General features: G+C 38.1%; 1 protein-coding gene across 1 annotated transcript in view; it reads right to left on the bottom strand.

The window, feature by feature from the left end:
• Nucleotides 1–22,194, bottom strand: part of LOC100755503 (retinal guanylyl cyclase 2) — an 84,154-nt gene that overhangs the window by 29,047 nt on the left and 32,913 nt on the right. Inside the window, exons 6-8 of the mRNA XM_027433564.1 lie at nt 16,616–16,747; nt 9,254–9,343; nt 795–971 (exon numbers count right to left, since the gene is read on the bottom strand). Of these exons, the coding sequence (XP_027289365.1) occupies nt 795–971; nt 9,254–9,343; nt 16,616–16,747 (399 nt within the window). The remainder of the gene's footprint in view (nt 1–794; nt 972–9,253; nt 9,344–16,615; nt 16,748–22,194) is intronic.

Below are 22,194 nucleotides of genomic sequence, written 5' to 3'. Positions count from 1 at the left end.
AGCTTCTGGGGGTGGAGAAGGTTAATCATGGCCATTTTACAAAGTGAGAATGAGATAATGTCTTCCCCTTTCATACCTCCTTGAAAATGTTTAAGTTGCCATACACAACACATGGCTGTGATTAATGTGTACATAGCTCAACAAGTACTCAGACCAACTCCATTAAAATACATATACCCAGAGCTTTATGTCATCTCATAGAGTTCATTGGCTCTATAAAAGCTCATCCATGGACACTTGCATAAATTTGCATTGTGGTAGTCCATGGCACACACAACGGAGGTGCTGCCTTATATAATCACTGGACATTTGTGTTCCAGTGGTGAAGTCCCACATCCACACTTAGATATGCAAAGTCTCATCATCTAGCTCTAGTCTGTGACACCTTTTAGAAAATGAAATCCGGCACCAGGTTCTAAATGGTGTGAAAGGTTCTGGGCATGAGTAACTCCCTATATCCAGAGAAGTGGACTGTGGCTAAAGACAGAAGAGGACTTGATGGCAAACAGAAGAGAGGGCAACGTGACCCTCAGATTGAGAGAGAAGATGGGCAAATACTTTCTGTATCAATAGTCTATATTATGTATAGACAAAAGAGTGATGGGAGGGTAGAGAGTCAGGACTTGGGAGACAAGGTGGAGGACTAAAATTATCACAATAGCCCACGGGAAAGAAAGCATCTCCAAATCTTAAATTTCTAACATAAAAAAGTAGAACAAAAACAACACTCAAAATCTTTGTAAATTTTAAATCTATAAGGAAAATCCAAGACTCCCTTAAGTCTAGCCAGTAACCTTGATGAGGTCCAGCAGTAGTGATGATTTGAACATCCAATCGAGTTTCACATCATCATTAGTCAGTATGTCTTCTAGGCTCCTCCGAGAACAAAATTCTGTCACAATGGCAAACATCCCTGAATCACAGAAGAAGCCCAATAAAGGGTTGACATTCTCATGCCGCAGGTCTTTCATCTGCAAAGAAGACAGACGGAGAACAATCACAACTGTCTTCTTTCAGTGGCTGACTGTTGACTGTACTACACAAAAGGTACAAGAAGGACTGCAAGATGCCAAAATGAAGACCACCACTTTTATACAAACTGGGAAGAATGGAAAAAAAAGAGAAAACAAATACTATTTACACATTTACTTGGGATATGAGAAAATGATAATATGGTCATATGAGAAAAATAAATAAATACAATGTGCAGTCACGAGTCCCAAAAGAGCTCACACTCAGTGAAGAGTAATGGGAAAGTGATCTGAAGATTATATCTCATCATGTAATGTGTTTTAAAAGACCATGAGATGTTGAGTGAGCTCGGAGGTTAAATATCTCATCCAGACAGGCAGCAGGGGAGGCAGGTATCAAAGGAAGTTTCCAAATAAAAAAAACTGATAACTAGACTGTAATGAAGAACATACAAGAACTGACCAATTGACATGATGGAGGGGCAAGAGTCAAGGAAACTACAACAGGTTTAGTCTTCCCAGACTGCTATGCCATGGGGAGAATGTGAAATATCAAGGTAGAAAAATAGACTGGGGTCACAAACCATGGTGTGAATACCATAACTTCACTGCCTTGTGTCATATAATTTTATGGAAAATCCTGGGATGGAATTTAAATAACTATACTCTATTAATGTTCTATTAAATAGATATAAGAAAGGGAAAAGCACTTCTCCATAATCATTCTTGGATTCCTAGTTGGGTTTCTGAAAACACAGTGATGCTGTACACCAATACAGAAAATTTAAGGTGTAGTAGCAGGTTTTTTTTTTTTTTGGTGCTCTTCCACCAACTTCTTGTTTACTGTTTACTGTTCATCCCCCAGCTAGCTGCTATACATGGTAGCTGATAATTTACAGTCACCATCATCTCAAGAAACCTGCGCTATGACCTAGATCCACCTTACTTAGAGACTAGGTCCCACCCATAGACCTCAGGCAAAGATTCAATGGGAGAAAACACACGTTTTAGCCTCAATATGAAATCATGTAGTTTACTGTTGTTTCAGCATTTCCTCTATGCCAGTGGTTCTCATCCTTCCTAATGCTGCAACCCTTCAATGCAATAATTCCTCATGTTGTGGTGGCCCCCAAGCATAAAATTATTTTCATTGCTGCTTCATAACTGTAATTTTGCTACTGTTAAATAGAAATGTGAATATTTTCAGAGATAGAGGTTTGCTAAAGGTTGAGAACCACTGCTCTATGTGAGATCATAGTATAGCCACTCCCCAGCTAAGATCAAACGCTTATTTATCTTTTACCTCTGCTCTATTTGCTTCTTCTCTTATGTAATTTGAACAACAATTTCTATCTTAGGCTCAGGTTTTAGACAATCTACCAAGATAAATGAGAAATCAAACTTCACTCTGGAGAAAGCTAATAATGTCACACTGAAATACAGCACACATGAATAGCAAGTTGGAACTTCTCTTTTTAATTGCTTTTTTCTTTTTGAGATGGGGTTTCTCTGTGTAACCCTGTTGTCCCAGAACTAGCTTTGTAGACAATGCTGGCCTTGAACTCAGAGATTAACCTGCTTCTGCCTCCCAAGTGTTGGGATTAAAAGAGTGTGTCACCATGGCCCAGCTGGTTAAAAATGCCTTAGAGTGGGGTTTAGATTTGAGGAAACAGTCCTGAACTGAGACCAGATGACTGGGAACTTGAAGTGTGTAAATGGTAGATAAATCAAAGTGTACATGAGATTACCTAAGGAAAGTGTGTAGAAGAAAGAGAGAAAAAAGGAAATTATATCAGTACTTAAAGGATGGAAAAATGAAAAACAGCCTACATTTAAAAATACTAAAAAAAAAAACCCTTAGAGGTGATGCCATAGAAATAAAGGAAGTTGTATTTAGACCAGTATCATTAGTACTATAAGACACAATTCATAAAAATAAGAATAATATCAGAGAAGTCGGGTATCATGAAGAAAATGATAGTTTACTTAGCCATTACATTTATTAATTATAGAACAGTACTATGCAAACATGTTTACACAGAAATATACATAAACATACACATATGTGTATGAGTTTAATCTCTGCATCTGCACATAAAACTAATTATAGACCAAATTACTTGAAAAAATTGCACTTATACTGAACATGTACAAAGCTTTTACTTGTTATTCCCAAAACAATACAGGAATTATGCACATAGAATTTACATTATAATAGACATTACAAATAATCCAGACACAATGCAAAGTATATGGGAGAGTGTACATTGTTTGAATGCAAAGTATTGTTATATTTTATGTAAGAGATTCAAGTATTCATGGATTTTAGTATCTGAAACCAATCCCCTGAATATGTTAAGCACAACTCTCTGGTCATATATAATTACATATATGTAAGTGTGCACATGCTCATGTATACACGGGTTTAGAATGGTAGCGACACTGAGTGACTAGAAACAGACTAGGTCTTAGATGTATAAATGTCATGAGGTGAGAAGTGAAAGAAAGAAGTCAAAGATTATCATATGGAGTATGGAGAAGATGCCAGTCCATTTGCTAGCATGCATTATACTATATGACCTTCAACAAGATGGTCTGAGGCAGAATTAAGTTAATCCTTATGGGAATTGACTAACTCCTTTGCCTACCAAGCATAAAAGCCTGATACCCATGACAATTATTAGTACACTTCAACCTAAACCAATTAAAGAAGACATGAAAACTCACTTACATATAGCAAATTAAGCATCTTCTTCTAAGATTTCATTCTCTATGAACCAAACAACTGAAACTACTGGACTCTGGAACTGTATTAAAAAACTAATTAAAACTGAATAGGAAAATAACCTAACTCACATTCCCTAGCCTCTGCTGAAGCTAAGCATAGCAATATGAATGAAAGCTAAGCAATAGAATAAAAGAGAAGGGATATGTTCTATTTCTAGGTTAAGGCTTTTAAGAAGAAAATAAACTCTATTGCATATTATTTTTCCAATTCTGTGGACAAATACGTGTTTTTATAAGGACATAAAACATAGTAAAGCCTTAAGATGGCTATAGCCTGGGTTTCTGAACCACCATATTGGAGGGTTACCTGCCAATCAAGAATACCAGTCATTTGTTGCTGATTGAGTGAGAATTAAATTTATGCAATGTTTAAGAGATCAAATGCAACCAACTGGCATTTTGGAGCCCATTCCCTATGGTGGGATACCTTGCTCAGCCTTGATGCAGGGGAGGGCTTTGGTCCTGCCTCAATTTGGTATGCCAGACTTTGTTGACTCCCTACGGAAGGCCTTACCCCCTATAAAGAGTGGATGGAGGTAGAAAGTGGGGAAGGCAGGGGGCAGGAGAAGGTGAGAGAGGGGGAACTGGAGTTGATATGCAAAATGAAAAATATTAATAAAAAGAGATTAAATGCCCCAGGTGTGATGCCATACACTTTTAATCTCAGCACTCAGAAGACAAAGCAGGCAGATCTCTGTGAGTTCAAGGCTACCGTGGCTACATAGCAAGTTTCATGCCGACTAGAGCTATATAATGAGAACCTGTCTCAGAAAACAAAGCATTAAAAGGCCAGGGTTATAGCTGAGTGGTTGGCCACATACATGCTTTGCTAAGTTCAATCAATCCCCCAGAATGAAAAGGCATTAAATATTTGGGAGCATAGTTGTTATAGCATCTAGCATTACACTAACAGTCATAGCACAGGCATATTTTACACCTACATTTCTGCCTGAACTTTACAACCATCCATCCTCAGGTGTAAACATAAGAGAAGATCCTGTGTTGAATGTGGATAGATACCTACATGCAGTCGTGTCCTGCAGAGACTCTGAATAAGATGGAGAGAAAGTCTGGAACACTTTCACAAAGTGAACAATTACGAGATAGACATATACTTCACCTCTTCCATAATTCTTACTTAGCTGTCTACCATGAAAATTACAAGGGTCCAATGAGCCTTGCATCAGGATATTTGTTATTTCCCTATCTGACATAAAACCTTTAAGCTTTCAATACCAGAGATACCTGCTTCTGAGTCAAATACTAACCCATACAATCTTAAATACTTCTTTGGCCAATTAAAAATGGTTCTGAAATATGACAACATCAGAATTAATCCCACCCACCTTCTCTCACACCAAGTATTATTAAATTATCCACTGATACATATTGCAAGGTTTTTCTACCTCTATTGGCTAATTGGCTTAACATGTCTTTTTCTAGCATTTTATTTTGTTTTGTTCAGAGTTTAACTATTGTTCATATTTCTGTATCAAACTATCTACTGCTTACCACCCAGAAGTCAATAGTCATACAGAACATATTATTAAGGTACTGTAAATGGAAATTTTGGGGGGATTATTTTCTCTTAATTATTTTAATAGTATTGTTTATGCACATGCACGCATGTATGCATGTGTGTGCATATGAGAGCACGGGTGTTAAGGCATATGTATGTGAATTCAGGTACCCCCCAGAGGTCAGAGACATTAGGTTCCCTGGATCTGGATTTACAGGTGGTTGTGAGCCACCTGATATGAACACTGGGAATCAAACACATATTCTCTAGAAGAGCAAGACAGGCTCTTAGCCTCTTAGCCATCTCTCCAGCTTTTATACTAATAATTATATGATCTAATACTACTAACCAATATACTGCAAGAGCCAGGGGCCTTTTTGAATGTTTTTAAAAGTATACATTTTTTATTTATGTGTATACATATTTGTAAGAGTGCATGACACATGTGTGTGTGTGTGCCCATGAAAGCCTGTAGAGGGTAGCAGATCCTCCAGAACTGGAGTTACAGATGCTTATGAGCCACCCAACATAAATGCTGGGAAATGAATTAGGGTCCAATGGAAGAAAAAGCCATTACTCTGACCTGCCAAGCAATCTCTCCATTCCTGAGACTTTTAAAATTTTATACTCCTGTTCCCACATCTTTCTAGCAACATTAGGAATATATTTGAAAATTAGGGGAAAAATTAAAATTATTGCAAATAGTAAATGTGTTGATAAATATAAACAATGTATTTTAATTGTTTTAATTTCTATAAAATACATATGAACGTTTAAAGTAAAAACTGACCCTTTATTATGTGATTCATAGTATACATGAAGGTAATATACATTCAAGCAGTAAAGCAAAGAATGCAGACAAGCTAAAAGAGCAATGTGTTTACAAATTTCCCATGTTTGGGATAAAGTAGTACAATATTAACTCTAAGTATATTGTGACAAGTTCAAAATGTATTCAGGACTTTCAAGAACAATTACTAAAAATAAAAATTCAATGATGTATACCTAAAATGCCAATATAAGAAGCAAATTGAAGTCCCTCCACATAATTTTAGCTCAAAGGAAGGCAAGAAAAATGAACAAAATAGAACAAACAGAGAAATAGATGAAATGGAGGATAAATAGCAGACCAAACTCTGAACTGTTTCAACTGGTACCTCAATGTACTAAGTCAGGTTGTATAACAGTGGGGAAAATGCCAAAACAATGTATGCTGTCTGAAAGAAATGAACATTAAAAGCAAAAAAAATAGATTGAAAGCAAAAAGACAAAAAAATAGACTACACAAAACTGAATGAGAAGATGAAGTCGCTATATTATTATTGAATAAAATATGTCAGGAAAATAATTATTTCCAGAGTTCAAAGAGAATATTGATAAATAAGTGAATAATGATAAAAATTAAGACCTCACTTCCATAAATGCACATGTGTAGCTATGGCCTGGAGCTAACTCATACTGGATCTGAGGAAGAAAATTTTACAGAATTCTTTCAACTCTGTGTCTGGTAACATTACATAGGTAGGTTAAAAAAGAAAAAAACTCATAATGGAAGTATTTATAAAACAATAATCACAAAATATTCAAATTTAGGTATTTTTTTCACATAGAAACTGTTGTAAAGTATTTACTAACACACGGACATGTATACCCTTAACATTAGAGTACCAATGTACACAAAGAAAAAAGTCATAGAATTAAACAGTAGGAAAATTTTAATAGTAAATGAAAAATATATTGACAAGAATGTAGTAAGAATTTTTAAGATCAAAAGTGATCCTATCAATAAATCTTTCTGATAAAAATATTCAAAAAATCCTAAGTATCATCCAGTAGTACTTTAAAAGAGTAGTATGTAGTGAACGAGTGGAATTTATCCCAGCTATATTAAAGTATTATTCAATACTTTTTTCTTATCTTAAAGCAATGTACCTTACTATATTAACAGAATAAAGGCATAAACAACTATTTCCACAGGTAAAAGAAGTTGTTTTGAGAAAACTACACAATAAAAATTCTAGACAATCGGAAATAGGAATGTGTGTGTGTGTGTGTGTGTGTGTGTGTGTATGATTTGGGGGCCAGCCTGTACTACAAAGTGAGTTACAGGCCAGCCTGGGTTACTGAGTAAGATCCTTTCTCAAAAGGAAATGGAGGAAACTATTTCTGTAGATTCAAATTATTTAAAAATCATGTACTAATTACTGTGGAGCAAAGTGCCTCACTGGTGAGAAAGCTTTATACCCTAAGTTAACATCACCAACACCAACAATAGGATAGTTGACATTGTGTATCTCCTGGATAACGTGCACAAGAAAGACTGCATCACTCCAGGGATTATCTGGCTAAAGATGCACAAAGCAAACCTGAGAATATTAGGCAAACCCAGGTAGAGGGTAAATTTACCAATAACTGACCAGGATTCTTCAAAAAATATTAAGGTGAAGAAAAAGAAGTCTGAGAAGTTGTCATATTAAAGGAACCCAAAGAAACACACAGCCAGCTACAATATGGGAACCTATAGTGCAAACTGACATGGGAAGAACTGCATTTTAATTGTATTAAGACAACTGATAAAATTAAAATATGGGCAGTAATTTAAATAAGAGCATTGTATGGATGTTACATTGTCTGATTTTGATCATTGTGCTATAATGAAGTATAAAAATGCCTTTGGTCTTAGAAAACACATGCAAAAGAACTTTAAGGTAAAAAGACAATGTCTGCAACTTACTTTCAAATGATTCTGAATGTATAAGTTGATCAAATAGACAACTGAGCAAACTTAAGCAAATGCTAAATATAAGCAGACTCTGTGACAGTCCTCTGAAAGATTCTTGAGGGTTCTTCCATAAAATTGGTTTACTGCCAAAATTAAAACTACACACACACACACACACACACACACACACACACACACACACACACACACAAAAATAAAAGGTGTGACACACAACCCCTACGTTAGTTTATCTCTTTATTCACACATATTTTATCAGCTTCCACAGTTTGGGCCATTTTGTCTCTTGATTTCGAATATAGTTTCTAGGGTTAGTATCTCTCTCAGGTCATCAAATCACTGTGAAATGGGCTGTTTCAGCTACCTCTGGTCCTCCTGGATTTATCTGTTTAATTTTCCTTCAGCTCCAAGCACCAAAATCCCATGTAAGGGAAATGACACACCATGATAGTTCATCTTAACCCTTAGGAAACACCTTGTTCCCCATGGGCCACATCCCTTGTTTCCTTTCTTTCCTCACTTGCACCATGGTCTGCATGCAGTTTGTCCTCATTCAGATCTGCTGGAATGATTTGCCTGCTTTGTAAATGTGGAGAAATTTACTATTACTAGCTTTTGGAAAACCCAAAGACAATATCCACAAATCTTTCATGGACTCCAATCCAAGTTCAAGGAGGAGACAAGAATTTAAATGGCTTAGAAGAGCTCATGCCTAACTTATTTATAGGCCACTTCCTCAAGTAAACCATCCAGGGACACTTTGAACATAGCCAGTGGAGTTAGGAAAATACCATATTTCGTACCCTAATTACCAGGCAAATTTTCAGCATCTAAAACATGGGCATATTGATGATTATGGTTGCTTAATTGATAATTATATTAATAAGCATCATTTTATGAAGAAGTTCTGAGCCAGGAAGATGTAAGAAGCATTGAATGTATTGTCTCTTAATTCTCTTCCCAATACATGAGAGAAGGCAGTAAAAATCAGACAGGTGTTTTGCAAATAGGGACATAAAAGCTCAGGGAGTGTGGGTGATGGGCACAAAATTCAGATTCAGTGTTTTCCATTTTTCTGCCTTTCCCATTGTGTCACAGAATCATACAAAGCTAGTAATAGCAATTCTGCCCTTCCCCAGTTTTCTAAGACTGCCTCATGCTGGTCAGCCACTGTTAATTACTTGAAAGAAAGTATTGGTTTGAATAGGGATGAATATAAATGAGTGTTTCTCATACCATTTCAAACACATCACTTGCCCTTGATTTGATAGACTTAATGTCCCCAAAATCTCCAGGAGGGAACTTTTTCAGCCACACCCAGTCACCCTGGAACGAAAAGGGAAAGAACACTGATGAGTTTTAGTTGTCAGCAACTAGAGCAATGTCCCTCCACATAAAAGGTTTAGAGGAAAATTACCACTACAAGCAGACATTTTTTCTCCTTCCACACCCTCTACCCCAAAGAAACTCTATTCTGGGTTAAAATGAATACCTACAAAGTAGCTAATGTTAAAAGTGTCAAAGCACTCAGGGCAAGGAAATAACCCACATATATACAGATCCCAGGAAATGTAAGGATACCACTCTGAAATGTCTTCCTTAACCAACTGCGCAAAGTGCTAGGTCATTTCACTTGTTCATAGCTAAGTGATGTGGCACAGGGCTTGCTTCGATTAATGGTGATTGCAATTCCCACTGCCTTGAGGCATCTGTAGTGGGAAATGCAAGGCAGGAGACGGAGTACCACAAATGTTTGCAGCATTTACCTTGATTCATTTTTCTCCTGTGTGACAGGCCATGGAGTCGAGGTGGGGGCTTTCTTACACATTAATTGTAAACTGGCTGATTTAAATGTAGATGAAACATTTTTATTTTGATTCATGCATGTGCTGCCAAGTAACAGGTCATCTAGACCCTTTCAAAGTCTATTTCCAACTTTTGCTATTCATAATCATTTTATTTTTTTAGTTGAAATGTTTGTGGGCATAATGTGATAATTTGATACATGTATACAATGTGTAAAGATCAAATCTGAGTAATTAAAATTGATTCTTGACTTTTGAAACACAAAACTACAATTTCTAAGGTCGCCGTCAATTCAAACTCAATTATTTTATTGTCTTTCTTCACACCAGTACCTGATAATTTTCTTCCGCATGCATAGCCTTAAGGAGTCATCAGTCACCAAGCCCTACTTAGTTCTGGCCAACCAAAAAAAATTTTAAAGCAGTATAAATATAGATTCCTTTTCCTCTGTGATAATGATAATGTCGTACACTATGCTCCCTAGTCTTCAAAGTGCCTGCACATCTATTACCTATAGCCTGGAGAGTCCATTTCAGGCTGCACCTACTTGTCATCAAGTAGAGATAATAAAGCAGAGAGCTCTGTGCAATCAAATTGTGAAAATAGGAATGTGTAACCACTCTCTTATTAAGGAATATACCCAGCTGTAGCAGTTCATCTGGGAAGCTGCTAGAGGCAATGGTTAATGGGAGCTGCAGGCATCTCAGTAACTCCCCTGCATTTTGGGTTCCAAAGCATCTCCTAGCCAAGGAGTTCAAAGTCCTTCAACTAGGGAATGACTCTAGATTTGTCCAGAGCTGGAAAAAAATCTATGAGACAAAACTCATTGACCATAAAGATCAGAAAGGTGATGTAGCATCAGTTGGTGCCTGCAGCGGAATGGTCGAAGTGTGGCCCTGGACCAGCTGCAAAGGGTGTCAGCTGGAAACTGTTAAGAAGTACCACAGAACACCTATGGAATCAGAAGGGTTGGGAACTATCGTCTGGATGTTACCAAGTCCTCTTCTTAATTCTAATCCATATTCAAGTTTGCAACCTAAAGCCCAGCCTTTCCCCTTGCCTTATCTCTGTGACGCTACCTTGATTTATAGCATCTCCATTTGCCTCACACTAAGCTTCTCTTAGCAAATTCTGCTCTCAGGAAGGAATCTAAAGCTCATTCATAGAAGTCAAGAGGACCTGCCACAAGCGTAGCTGTTTTATCTCTCAAAGGACTTTGCCCTTTACAGCCATCAAAGGTTAAGCCTTAAGCTGATAGAACGCTAACTAGAATTTTGTACAATGAGATGAGGTATAATACATACTGATGGGTTTAAAAAAAAAACTTTCTCAGCCCCTTGGCAACTGTCACTTGGCCCTCAGTAACTACCAGCTGCAATGGCACCTTAGTGCTAATTAGATAATGATGTTTTCCCTCAGGTAAAAAAAAACCCTAATTCTTTGAGTATATAATTGTGCACTTTGTTTTTGGGCAGCAGCCTTGGCTGCATAAATGCAAGCACATTTTACAAGCATCTGTGTTCCACACTCACATTCACTCACCCACACCCCGGTCACAAAGGAGCACATCCCTCTGGTAGTGTATACATTCTGTATATCACCATATTCTCCCTGCCAAGGGCAGCCTCTTTTAGGAGATATAGAGTCAGGCTATCAGGGTGGGAGAAACAAACTGGGCTCAGGGTTCCATGAATACTAGATAGGAGAAAGGGGCAACATCAAGGAATTTCTGAAACATAGTCAAAATAATGACTTGTAATATGTATAAATGGAAATGATGGTACAGATACAGATATGAGATGTGACACCCCACCCATTCCAGAACTAGTCCCGGAAACCAGAATGCCTGCATCTTCTTCTGTACAACTCACATTTAAGTTAGAATGTATTGTCATCGGGAATAGAGCCCTCATAGATGTGATGCCCTCATATGGTGTACAATCTGAACATCGGCTAGTTCTGACTGCCTTATAGATCATACATGCTACCTTCTTAATCAGGGACTTACGTTGACCAATTGGGATTATTCACTGCCAGAGTAGCTAACAATACTTTTCCTGTCAAGTCACTAAATTTGAGAGCTGGAGAGGGTCTTACACATACACAATCCCATCTCATATCTCTATAAAGAACCCGAGACAATAATAGCTCCAATATCTTCCAGTGCCCACTTTGTTCTTCTTTTAGGGATCAGGCTCCCTCTGTTTGGAGTATTTTATTTATTTACATTTTAGTTCTCAGACAATCCGTAAGTAACTTTATATTGAGTCTGTATGCATCCTTGTTCATGAAAAATGAGGGGAAAGGAGGAAATGGGGAGCTTTTATCTCCACCACCCATGGGCTAAATAGCTTTTGTTTTGGTATTTTAAAACAGAATGATAAAATATTTCACTTATCACTTACTTTTTTAATTAAGAGAAAGAACCATCAAATTCCACTCATGGGATTTTTCTGAAGTAATTTAAAGTCTATCTGTTTTGCACTAAGGCCACTGTGAATTAGCTAAAATAAGAGAAGAGGTCCTAAACCTGACTCTGAGTCAAGCTCAAGACTAGCCTTAGCATATCCACTTAGCTGTCTTCTCTTCAGCTTCCCCACCTTTAGAATAAGGTACCAGAGGATTTCTTCAGGCTCTACAGCTTTAATGATCTATGCCTCTATGATGAGAGGCAATGGCTGATGGAAGGGAGAAGGGCAAAGGGAGATAAGTGTTATAGGTAGGAGGGAAAAGAAAAGGCTCTGAGAATGGTAAATGAGTGCAGAGAGAAAGGAGACGCAAGGAGCAACACATAGGGAGAGGCTGAGAGTTCGAAAGTGTCCAAAAATGCAGCAGAAGATGAATTTGATCCTGATTTAGGTCAGGATCACATTGCTTCCTACCTCATCTCCCCCAGTCCCCCAGACTATGGTTATTAGAGCAGGTCATGACAAATGCCCAACAGCATCTGCTGTCACTGCTGTCCCCCCACTGGTCAACTCACCTGGCTCTCTTTTCTATATTCAAAGACTATCTGTGGAAAGTAATACATCTGTACTTGAATCAGAGTCTGAATATGGTGTCGCTGCAATACAATGTATGGAACCCCTGAGCAAAGCCCGTCTTTAGCTATTGAGCATCTACAAGCATATTATGTGGAAATTCCAGGAATCCCAGTAACAATTCTCCCATTTTGGTTGGTTTGCTCGGATTATTTGTCTCTCTGGCTTTGCCTGCAGTAGTAGTAGTAGTAGTAGTAGTTTGTGTGTGAGAAGTTCATGTGCACTTGTGTTCCTGTGCATGTGAGTGTCAGAGGTTGAAGTTGGATATCTTTCTCAATTGCTCTCTGCCTTAATGTTTTGGGACAGAATCTCTCACTAAATCTTGGAGGGTGAAGACGAACCTGGCTGGCCAGAAAGTTCCAGGGGTCTGCCTGTCTCTACCTCCCCAGTACTGGGATTATAAACACACACTGTTGTACTCAGGTTTTTTCAAATAGGTCCTATGGAATTAAACAAGCATCTTTGTGCTTCTGTGGAAAACAATTTACTGAAAGAGCCTTCTTCCCAGTAGAGGGTATCAATATGCAGCTCTAACTTGCTTAGTAATTACTATGTAGCTCAGGCTGTCCTCTTTTTTATCATTTTTTATTTGAATTAGAAACAAGATTGATTTACATGACAATCCCAGTTCCCTTCTCCCTCCCTTCCTCCTCTACCACCCCCCCAACTAAAACCCTACCTATCACATATCCTTTCTTCTAATCTACACCTGACTCAACCTTTCTGCTCCCTCATGACCTCTGCATTCTTCCTCTTCTTCCCTTCTCATTCTCGTAGCTCCCTACCCCCCTTCCCATGTTCTCAATTTGCTCAGGGGATCCTGACCCTTTCCCCTTCTCCAGGGGACAATGTTTGTCTCTTTTAGGGTCCTCCTTGTTCACTAGCTTCTCTGGCAGTGTGGATTGTAGGCTGGTAATCCTTTACTCTATGTCAGGCTGTCCTCTTGTAACAATCTTCCTGCCCTAGTCTCACAAGTGATTACAAGTATCTATCACTATGGTTGGCTACAGTAACAAGTTTTACTGGAAAGTGACTTGTTTGAAACAGAATCTACTGGATAAAGAGACTTCAAACAACTTCTAATAGAGGACCATTTGAGCAAGCTGCTGGATTTTCTTTATCTACTGATTCAGTTGACTTAAACTCCAACTTAGACACCTCTTTAACCCTAGCCAGACAGTTGTGTAGACTGTCTTTCTTCCTTTACACCTTTCTCTCAGCCTAATATTTACTTCATTATGTGGTATTATTGTTATTAACAGCCTCCTGGGGCTTTAGAGATGGCTCAGTAGTTAAGAGCACTAGCTAGTCTTCCAGAGAACCAGGGTTCAATTCCTAGCACCCACCTGGCGGCTCACAACTATTTGTGATTTCAGTACCATGGTTCCAACACCCACTTCTGGCCCGTGTATGTGCATGTGTGCAAGCAAAACAGCCACACACACTAAAATAAATAAATAAAATCTTTTTTTCAAAAGAGCATACTCCTTTTGTAAAGATAGACTCATGACAAGCAGTCATTCATGGAAAGTTATATAACCAGCCTTCCAAAACAAGAAAGTATCTGACATCTTCAAGGCCAGTAGCAGACTACTTTTTCTTTCTCAATTCTACATTGTAACCTTGCAACCCAACCAAATAAAGAACACCATGATTCAACACATTAATTTATCCATTGAATCAGAAAATCATAGCAGAGCCATGCCAGATGTGGCCTTAGAGGCTTCTCTGTCTAGCAGTTATCAAAGCTGGTTGGTCATATCAAAAAGTTCATCAGTGAAAAAAAAGTTTATCAGTGGGCTTAAAAAATACATCAGTGCCTGGTTGCAAGCCCTTACCAACTGAATGCCAACAAGCATCAATTGGTGAGAATGGGAGTTTGGGCATAGCTCTTTTTAAAATTTCAGAAGGTGATTTTAATGAGCTCCCAGGATTAAGGACTTATTTCAACTTCTAATGTGGTAAATGAAAAGCGAAGGTTATTGGTACTTTAGAATCCTAATGGTATATTGCAACTGGAAAAGCCCAAGTTCATGCTGTTTGACATTTCAAAGCTAGCCTTCTGCCTTGAGTTTTTCAGAGAGAGGATTCCGCAAAATCCCAAGCTCAAATTTGAAACACATCCCCTCGTTGATTAGATTAAATCACAGTAAAAGCCAGAGGTTTCCTGCTTCAAATTAAGATAAAAAAAAACCTCACCCTCAGGTATATCGAAAGACCATGTGTGATTTGGTGTGAAACTGGGCAATTCATATACTTATATTTTTCTATTTATTATGTATATGTATATATACTTATATACTTATTATATATAAGCAAGAATTTATTCATCATAGTTCTAGAGGCTGGAAAGTTCAAGATCAAGGGACAGTAGATTCAGTTGTTGAGTGAGAATTGCTGTCCAAGATGGAGTTTTCACGTCCTTTGAAGTGGAGAATCATTGTGCTGCCCCATGGTGGAATGCAGAAGGGCAAGGAGGCCAATGCTGTATGAAGTTTTGTTTATAAGAGCTTTACTCATATTGTTTTAATCACCTTTTCAAAACCTCATCTCTTTTTACTGACACATGTTCAGTGAACACAATGCTAAGTTTCACAAAGACAAGTTCTTTCGAGAATTTCCTGTACTTTAAGCACACTCATGCCTCTATTCCTTCCTTCTCTCCCTTCCTCCCATGAATCTCCTCCCTTCCCCCTGTCTTTTTCTACATTCATGTCATATATGTCTCTATATATTTATACACTGATAAAAATTCTAGGATCCATAAATGAGAGAAAACACAAGATATTTGCCTGAGTCTCAAGCTATTCCAAATGTCATCATATTGGTCGTTATATTTTAACACCTGAAGTTTAGAGGTAACATGTTTACTCCCTAGCAAATCCCCTGTGAATTATTTACTTGATGGAGGGAGATATTCACTTGGAAAATCCATTGCAGTCAACAATCTAAATTCTTCCTTGCTTTAGTCTTTCTTTGCAGTTAGTCTTGAAGCTCAAAGCGTCTGCTGCTCTTGGGAGTGTCTCCAAATACAACAAGGAAAGCACATTGGGAAAGCCTTACTTAGAGGGGACAGAAGGATGGTCTAGTTTCCCTTTACCCCCTGCTTAATGTTTTCCTGCTGAGAAGAAACAGTTCATCTCTACAACTGATGCAAGATTTGTTCTGGTTGCCAAATTCCAATATCTAAGAACAATGGGGAGGAGGTGACCTCTTAAATCTTGAAAGACAGAAACTTCAAAGGGAATTTCTATTTTATAAAGCATAAAGTAACCTGTTACTCCAAAAGATAGTACAGGTGAATAAAAAGAAAGAATTTTTAAAGTTTCAATGTCACCAGAATGTTACAAGTGTAGGAAAAACAACTAGACATCAAAGATTACCTCCAAACATTACCCTGCATATCTGTATCTCTAGATATCACACACCAAACAAGTGACTCAGGGAGTCATTTCTTCTATTACATATAGTGTTTTGGGATGACTGGCCCATGTTAACTATTTGGGTCTTAGGTCTTTTCCCCACAAACCGAGTAAATGCATTGAGTTGACATATCAAGTAAGGCGGTAAGTTGCTGGGAGAAATCACTGTCAAAGACATCAATCAAACAAGCTTGTAAAAGGACACAGACAAAAAAAAAATCTTGGGGGAAAACCTCCTCAATATTTTTACCCAAAGACTGACTCTTCAATGGTAGCATTGTTTTAAAAACCAAGGAGCCTGCGGATTAAAGAACTTTTAGATGTCTTGCCTCATATATTGCTATGTTGGAGTTCTCATAGGTCGCTGGAGTTAGACTGCCGGAAGAAAAGGACAGCCTTGGGGACCTCCCACTTTGAACTTCTGAGATGATCTGGAAGCTTACGCTGGCACGACTTCCTCTCTGAAAGGATTAGGAGAAAAAAATGTTCTGAACAACATTGTCATTATTTAAATCTAATTCACCATAATCATTCAGAACTCTTTTTAGGTTGCACTTGGAAGCATACTTACATTCTATATACCACCAAGGAAAGATTACATTCCCAAGTATTTTTTCTCCCAGATAACTTGCTTACTTTTTAAATTAAAATATAATTAATCATTTTCCTCTTCCCTTCCCTCCCTTCAGCCCTTCCCATGCATCCTCAAACCAATGGCTCCCGTTACTTTTTAGTTGTTACATATATACTTATGGAAATATATTCCTAAATCTATAGATACAACCTACTCAGTCACTATGTTACTTTGTTTGTTTGTTTGTTTGTTTGAGGTTGGGTCTCATTGTGTCATCCAAGCTGGTTTAGAATTCATAATCCTCCTGTCAAGTACTGAGATCACAGGTATGGGTTTCCAGAGAGAATATGATCTCTATACATGTGAGACAAGAAATAATACCTGTCAGTAATTTAACCTGGAATCCTCTTTTTATGGACATGAAATTTAGACCCAAATGGGGAAATTATTTTCCAAATATATTCTAGCCAATCATTTAGTTAAGGAAAAAGTGACTGTAGAGAAATCAAAACTTCTGAAAATAGAACTAGGAGGTGATTTCAGTCCTTCACTTCCAGTACTGACTCCATTTTGTTCGACTCTGCCAAATGGCATTGTTCTTTCTGAAGATGAGATTAATGATGGAGGGCCTCCCACAGAGCAATTAAGTTGATAGAGAGTAAGGGGGTTATCTGCCCATGGTGTGTGAGACTGAAGTAGGCCAGATTCTTTATTCCTTAATTTTACTAAGACACAATCTGAAAGGGGGAGCTGCAAGCCTCGAAGTTGAAGGACAAAATCAAGAGAGTTCCCTGCAATCTGTGTTACTCTTAAAGATAAACATCTTTCTCTTCAAATAAGCCAGTAGATATATTTTATGTGAAGGTGGACTAATCACCAGCTACCTCAATATTCTTCTCTACAGTTCTTAGAATGCCTTTTAAAAGAATTACAATGAATAGAAATGAATAGATACCCTTGTTATTAGCTAGACAAGGCCTTTCGTCCAACACCAATACCAGCATTCATTTTTTATTATTAATTTTTTATTACTAGTAGTCATAGTAGGGTTCCCATTGTTTTGAAACCGTCTCACTATGTATAACAGGCTGATCCTAATAACATAATCCTCCTGCCTCTGCCTTCACAGGACCAAGATTATAGGCACATACTACCAATGTCCAGCTTCTATTCTCTCCATTTTGCAAGGAGGAAAAAGAAAGCTCAAGAATGCAGGGGTTGAACACGGATTTTGATGCTATAGCTCCCTGTCCTGTACTCTTTCTTCCTGCATCACGCTTTCTAGCAGTCTTGCTTGCTAATAAGAATTAATCTTAAGTGCTTTCCAATACTGAGTTTACAATGGTCTTTGATCAACTGAAGAGAACTGGATGCCTTAGTGTTGAGTTCAATTCTTTCCATCCAGAACTGTCACAATGCCCGAAGACAATGTCCTGAAACTGTAGCACCTCAAGACTTAGGCAACATGTAAAACCTGATTCTTCACATAACCCCTCCATCAACCTGCACTCCCTCCAAAAGAGCAAGGCCAGGGAGCCATCTAATTCCCTTCTAGTCTTTATTTTCACATCTCAGCAAGAACACATAGATGTATATTAAGAAACAGACCTCTCTGTGAAGGGCAAGGGAGAAAGTGATAAAATCTGTCAAAATCCACATACGCTTGGATTTCAGCTTCACTTTCTTCTAAAATCTTCCTTTTCTGACCTGACTTCCCCTGACCTGCCAATTTTTCTAGACTGAATTAATTCTGTATTCTCAAAGAGTTTACACTTTCAGACATTCCTTTTGGATGGAATTCTTGGCTTGGCTTCTTGACTGATTAAACACAGCCAGCTGCAAGTTTGTGACTGCAGAGCAATTAAGCAAAATGTATGCTTCCCCCATCCGTTCCACTCAGAATCCTTGATAGAAGCCAAATGCCAAAAAGGGACTTAGAGGCAAAGAGCTATGTTCTTCTGGGGTAATGCCACTCTTTTCCACTTAGACCAAAACACTTAAAAAAGCAAACAAGCATTAACATTCCCTAAAGGGCTATCGATATTTGCTGCCTTTTTCTCACTCCTATAGTGAAAATTATAGTGATGGTTTTATTCTCTTCAGCTCAAAATGTATGCATAAATGAAATGATCTATCAACGTAGGCACTGTCTTAAACCCTGGGCACTCTGTCTGTCAGAAGCACTGCTATGCTTTTTGTGACATTTTGCAAGTATCAGAACACTTCAGTAACACAAGTGCAGTTTATATATTACTATATATGAGAAGATGCATGAATAGATGTTTTATATACTTTACTGGGCTATTATAATATCTATGCATTGAAAAGGCCATTTTAGCCGGGCGTTGGTGGCGCACGCCTTTAATCCCAGCACTCAGGAGGCAGAGGCAGGCGGATCTCTGTGAGTTCGAGGACAGCCTGGTCTCCAGAGCGAGTGCCAGGATAGGCTCCAAAGCTACACAGAGAAACCCTGTCTCAAAAAATCAAAAAAAGGAGAAAAGGTAATTTTAGTCCAAAAATTAAGTGTAGTTATTGTTTTTGCTACTTTAGAGCACAACATTCAGACAGCTGTCAAGACCTGTCAGGTTGACATGGGTAACACCAGATGAATAGGGGTTTTGGAAATAAGTTGTGTCTTTTGACCAAAACTTTAGTACACTTACCTCCATTTTTCACAATGACTTTTATGAGTGATCACATTTCTAGATCAAGTACTTTTTTTTTTTAACCACAGGCTGAATCATTTTATTTTGGTAACATGTTATAGATTGGGATTGCTTCAGAGCTTTCAATTCAGTGTCTGCACTATCTCCTGCTTCAATTGGGGAATTTCATACCAAGAATACTGAGTTTGGAAAACCCAGACAGATCCACCACCATCACTGCTAGTGTCCTCTGGTGGTTTCAAAAATGGAAACCAGTTATCAGTGAGTTAGTGAGTTTTTGTGGCATGGCGGTAGAGTACAGATTTCAGTTATCAGTTTTCAGTGAGTTTTTGTGGCATGGCGGTAGAGTACAGATTTCAGTTATCAGTTTTCAGTGAGTTTTTGTGGCATGGCGGTAGAGTACAGATTTCAGTTATCAGTTTTCAGTGAGTTTTTGTGGCATGGCGGTAGAGTACAGATTTCAGTTATCAGTTTTCAGTGAGTTTTTGTGGCATGGCGGTAGAGTACAGATTTCAGTTATCAGTTTTCAGTGAGTTTTTGTGGCATGGCGGTAGAGTACAGATTTCAGTTATCAGTTTTCAGTGAGTTTTTGTGGCATGGCGGTAGAGTACAGATTTCAGTTATCAGTTTTCAGTGAGTTTTTGTGGCATGGCGGTAGAGCCACAGTGAGAGTTTTGTGGTTCATCAGCACATTTCTAGGAGGGTGATGTTCACCTTACAAAATCATCTGAGTATGTAAACCAGAGGCTTATAAATGGGAGATGAACCAAATAGCTCATCAGTTCATTTGATCAACCATACAGGACATTACCACAGAAATCCATTCTTCACGTAGCCAGATAATTACATACAATTTTCAGTGTCATTTAAAAGCAACTGACCAGTTTGTCACTGAGATCATCTTCTTTTTTGTATTAGACAAAAAAGAAGGGAATTTTGGTGATATATTGTTTATGACTTAATAAAGCCACCGGAGATCAAAATGCAAATCTAGCCACAACCATAGAGCCAGGCAGTGGTGATACACACCTTTAATCCTAGAAGCCCTGCTAGTTAGCCATAGAGGCCAGGCAGTGGTGGCACACACGTTTAATCCCAGGACTCAGGAGACAGGCAGATGGATCTCTGTGAGTTCAAGGCCACCCAGAGCTACACAAGAGTAAATCAGTCTAAAAGAATAACAGAGATCACAGGCTGGAGAAATGGCTCAGCGGTTCCAGAGGTTCTGAGTTCAATTCCCAGGAACCACATGGTGGCTCACAAACATCTGTAATGAGATCTAGTGCCCTCTTCTGGCCTGCAGGGATACATGCAGATGGAACACTGTATACATAATAAATAAACAAACCTCTTTTAAAAAAAGAATAACATAGACCACACCTTTAATAATCCCAGTACTAGGGAGGTATAACAGGAAGAACCAAAGGGTCTCATGTGAGATTTAGTTCCCAAACAGGGAGAGCATTGCACTCTGGGGATTCGTGGAGATATTATCACCCATTCCTGTCTGATGTAGAGGTAACAGCTAGTGGCTGGCTGCTTTGTTTTTCTGATCGTCAGGGACTTTATTAAATCATAAACAATATATCACCACAGATAACCAATTCTTAAATCTGGTGTAGTATCTTTTCACTACATCTTGCTACCCCCACAACACATGCAAAGCTCATTGACATTATTGCAGTCAAATAAGCTAGCATAAGGAAGCACACCAGCTCCCCTGACAACACCCCCACCCTCCTCTGTGCGTGTTCTCTTTTTCATTCTGCTGCCTATGCTATTTCCTCTGCCCAAGATAGCTATCTCTCAGGGCCAGGAAGACAATAGGAAGATAGGATGGAAACTGTAAAGCCACAGAAAGCACATCTTTTACCAAAAAAAAAATGTAATTACTTAACTACTGAATTTTGGCAGACTGCCAACAGCTTTAAAATATACTGATAATAATTATACAACTTTATGGGGTACAGTATGATGCTGTGGTAAACACAAACACTGTATATTGCTCTAATCAGGGTATTTAAGTTGTCTGTCATCTCAAACATTTATCATGTCTTTGTGATAAGAACATTCAAAACCCTATATTCTAATTACTTTTGGAGTACACGACACAGCAATGTTAGCTTGCAATCACTCCTCTGTAATAAATACCAACACTTACAACCCAACTTCTACAAAAGCTCATAAATCCAGATTTTTTTCAAATGTGTAATTTTCAAAGGTTGCTACTAATCTTTCCTGGGATAGTCAAAGAAAAGTGATTGATAAGCAGTCTTAATAGATGCCATAGACAGATTCTACCTTCCTTTCTTTTAAGAATTAGCTTTGAATGTGGACCTCTGAAAAGACTCCTTGTGCTAATCTGAGTTCTCTAAAGTACTATTGTATTTCCAGTTCATTTGTACAATTTGGCACCTATTGATTTCCTTGTATGATTTCATTGTCTTCAATTACTACATGTAATCTCAGAAAATGTATCCCAGGGACTATAGCAGGTCCACATGAAGGTTATAACACAAATACAAACAGGACTCTTGTAAGACTAAACCTTCCTTTATGAGTTGAATCATTGTTTCCTGAATTTTATTGTTACTTTTATTAGTAACACTTATAAGCACCATGTTGGGTGTTAGAGACTGATATAAAGTTTACCTAAAAGAGGTTATGT

Source organism: Cricetulus griseus, chromosome X, assembly GCF_003668045.3.
Source record: "Cricetulus griseus strain 17A/GY chromosome X, alternate assembly CriGri-PICRH-1.0, whole genome shotgun sequence".
NCBI lineage: Eukaryota > Metazoa > Chordata > Mammalia > Rodentia > Cricetidae > Cricetulus > Cricetulus griseus.
The sequence above is the reverse complement of the archived record's forward strand: the minus strand, read 5'-3'. Positions and strand labels throughout refer to the sequence as shown.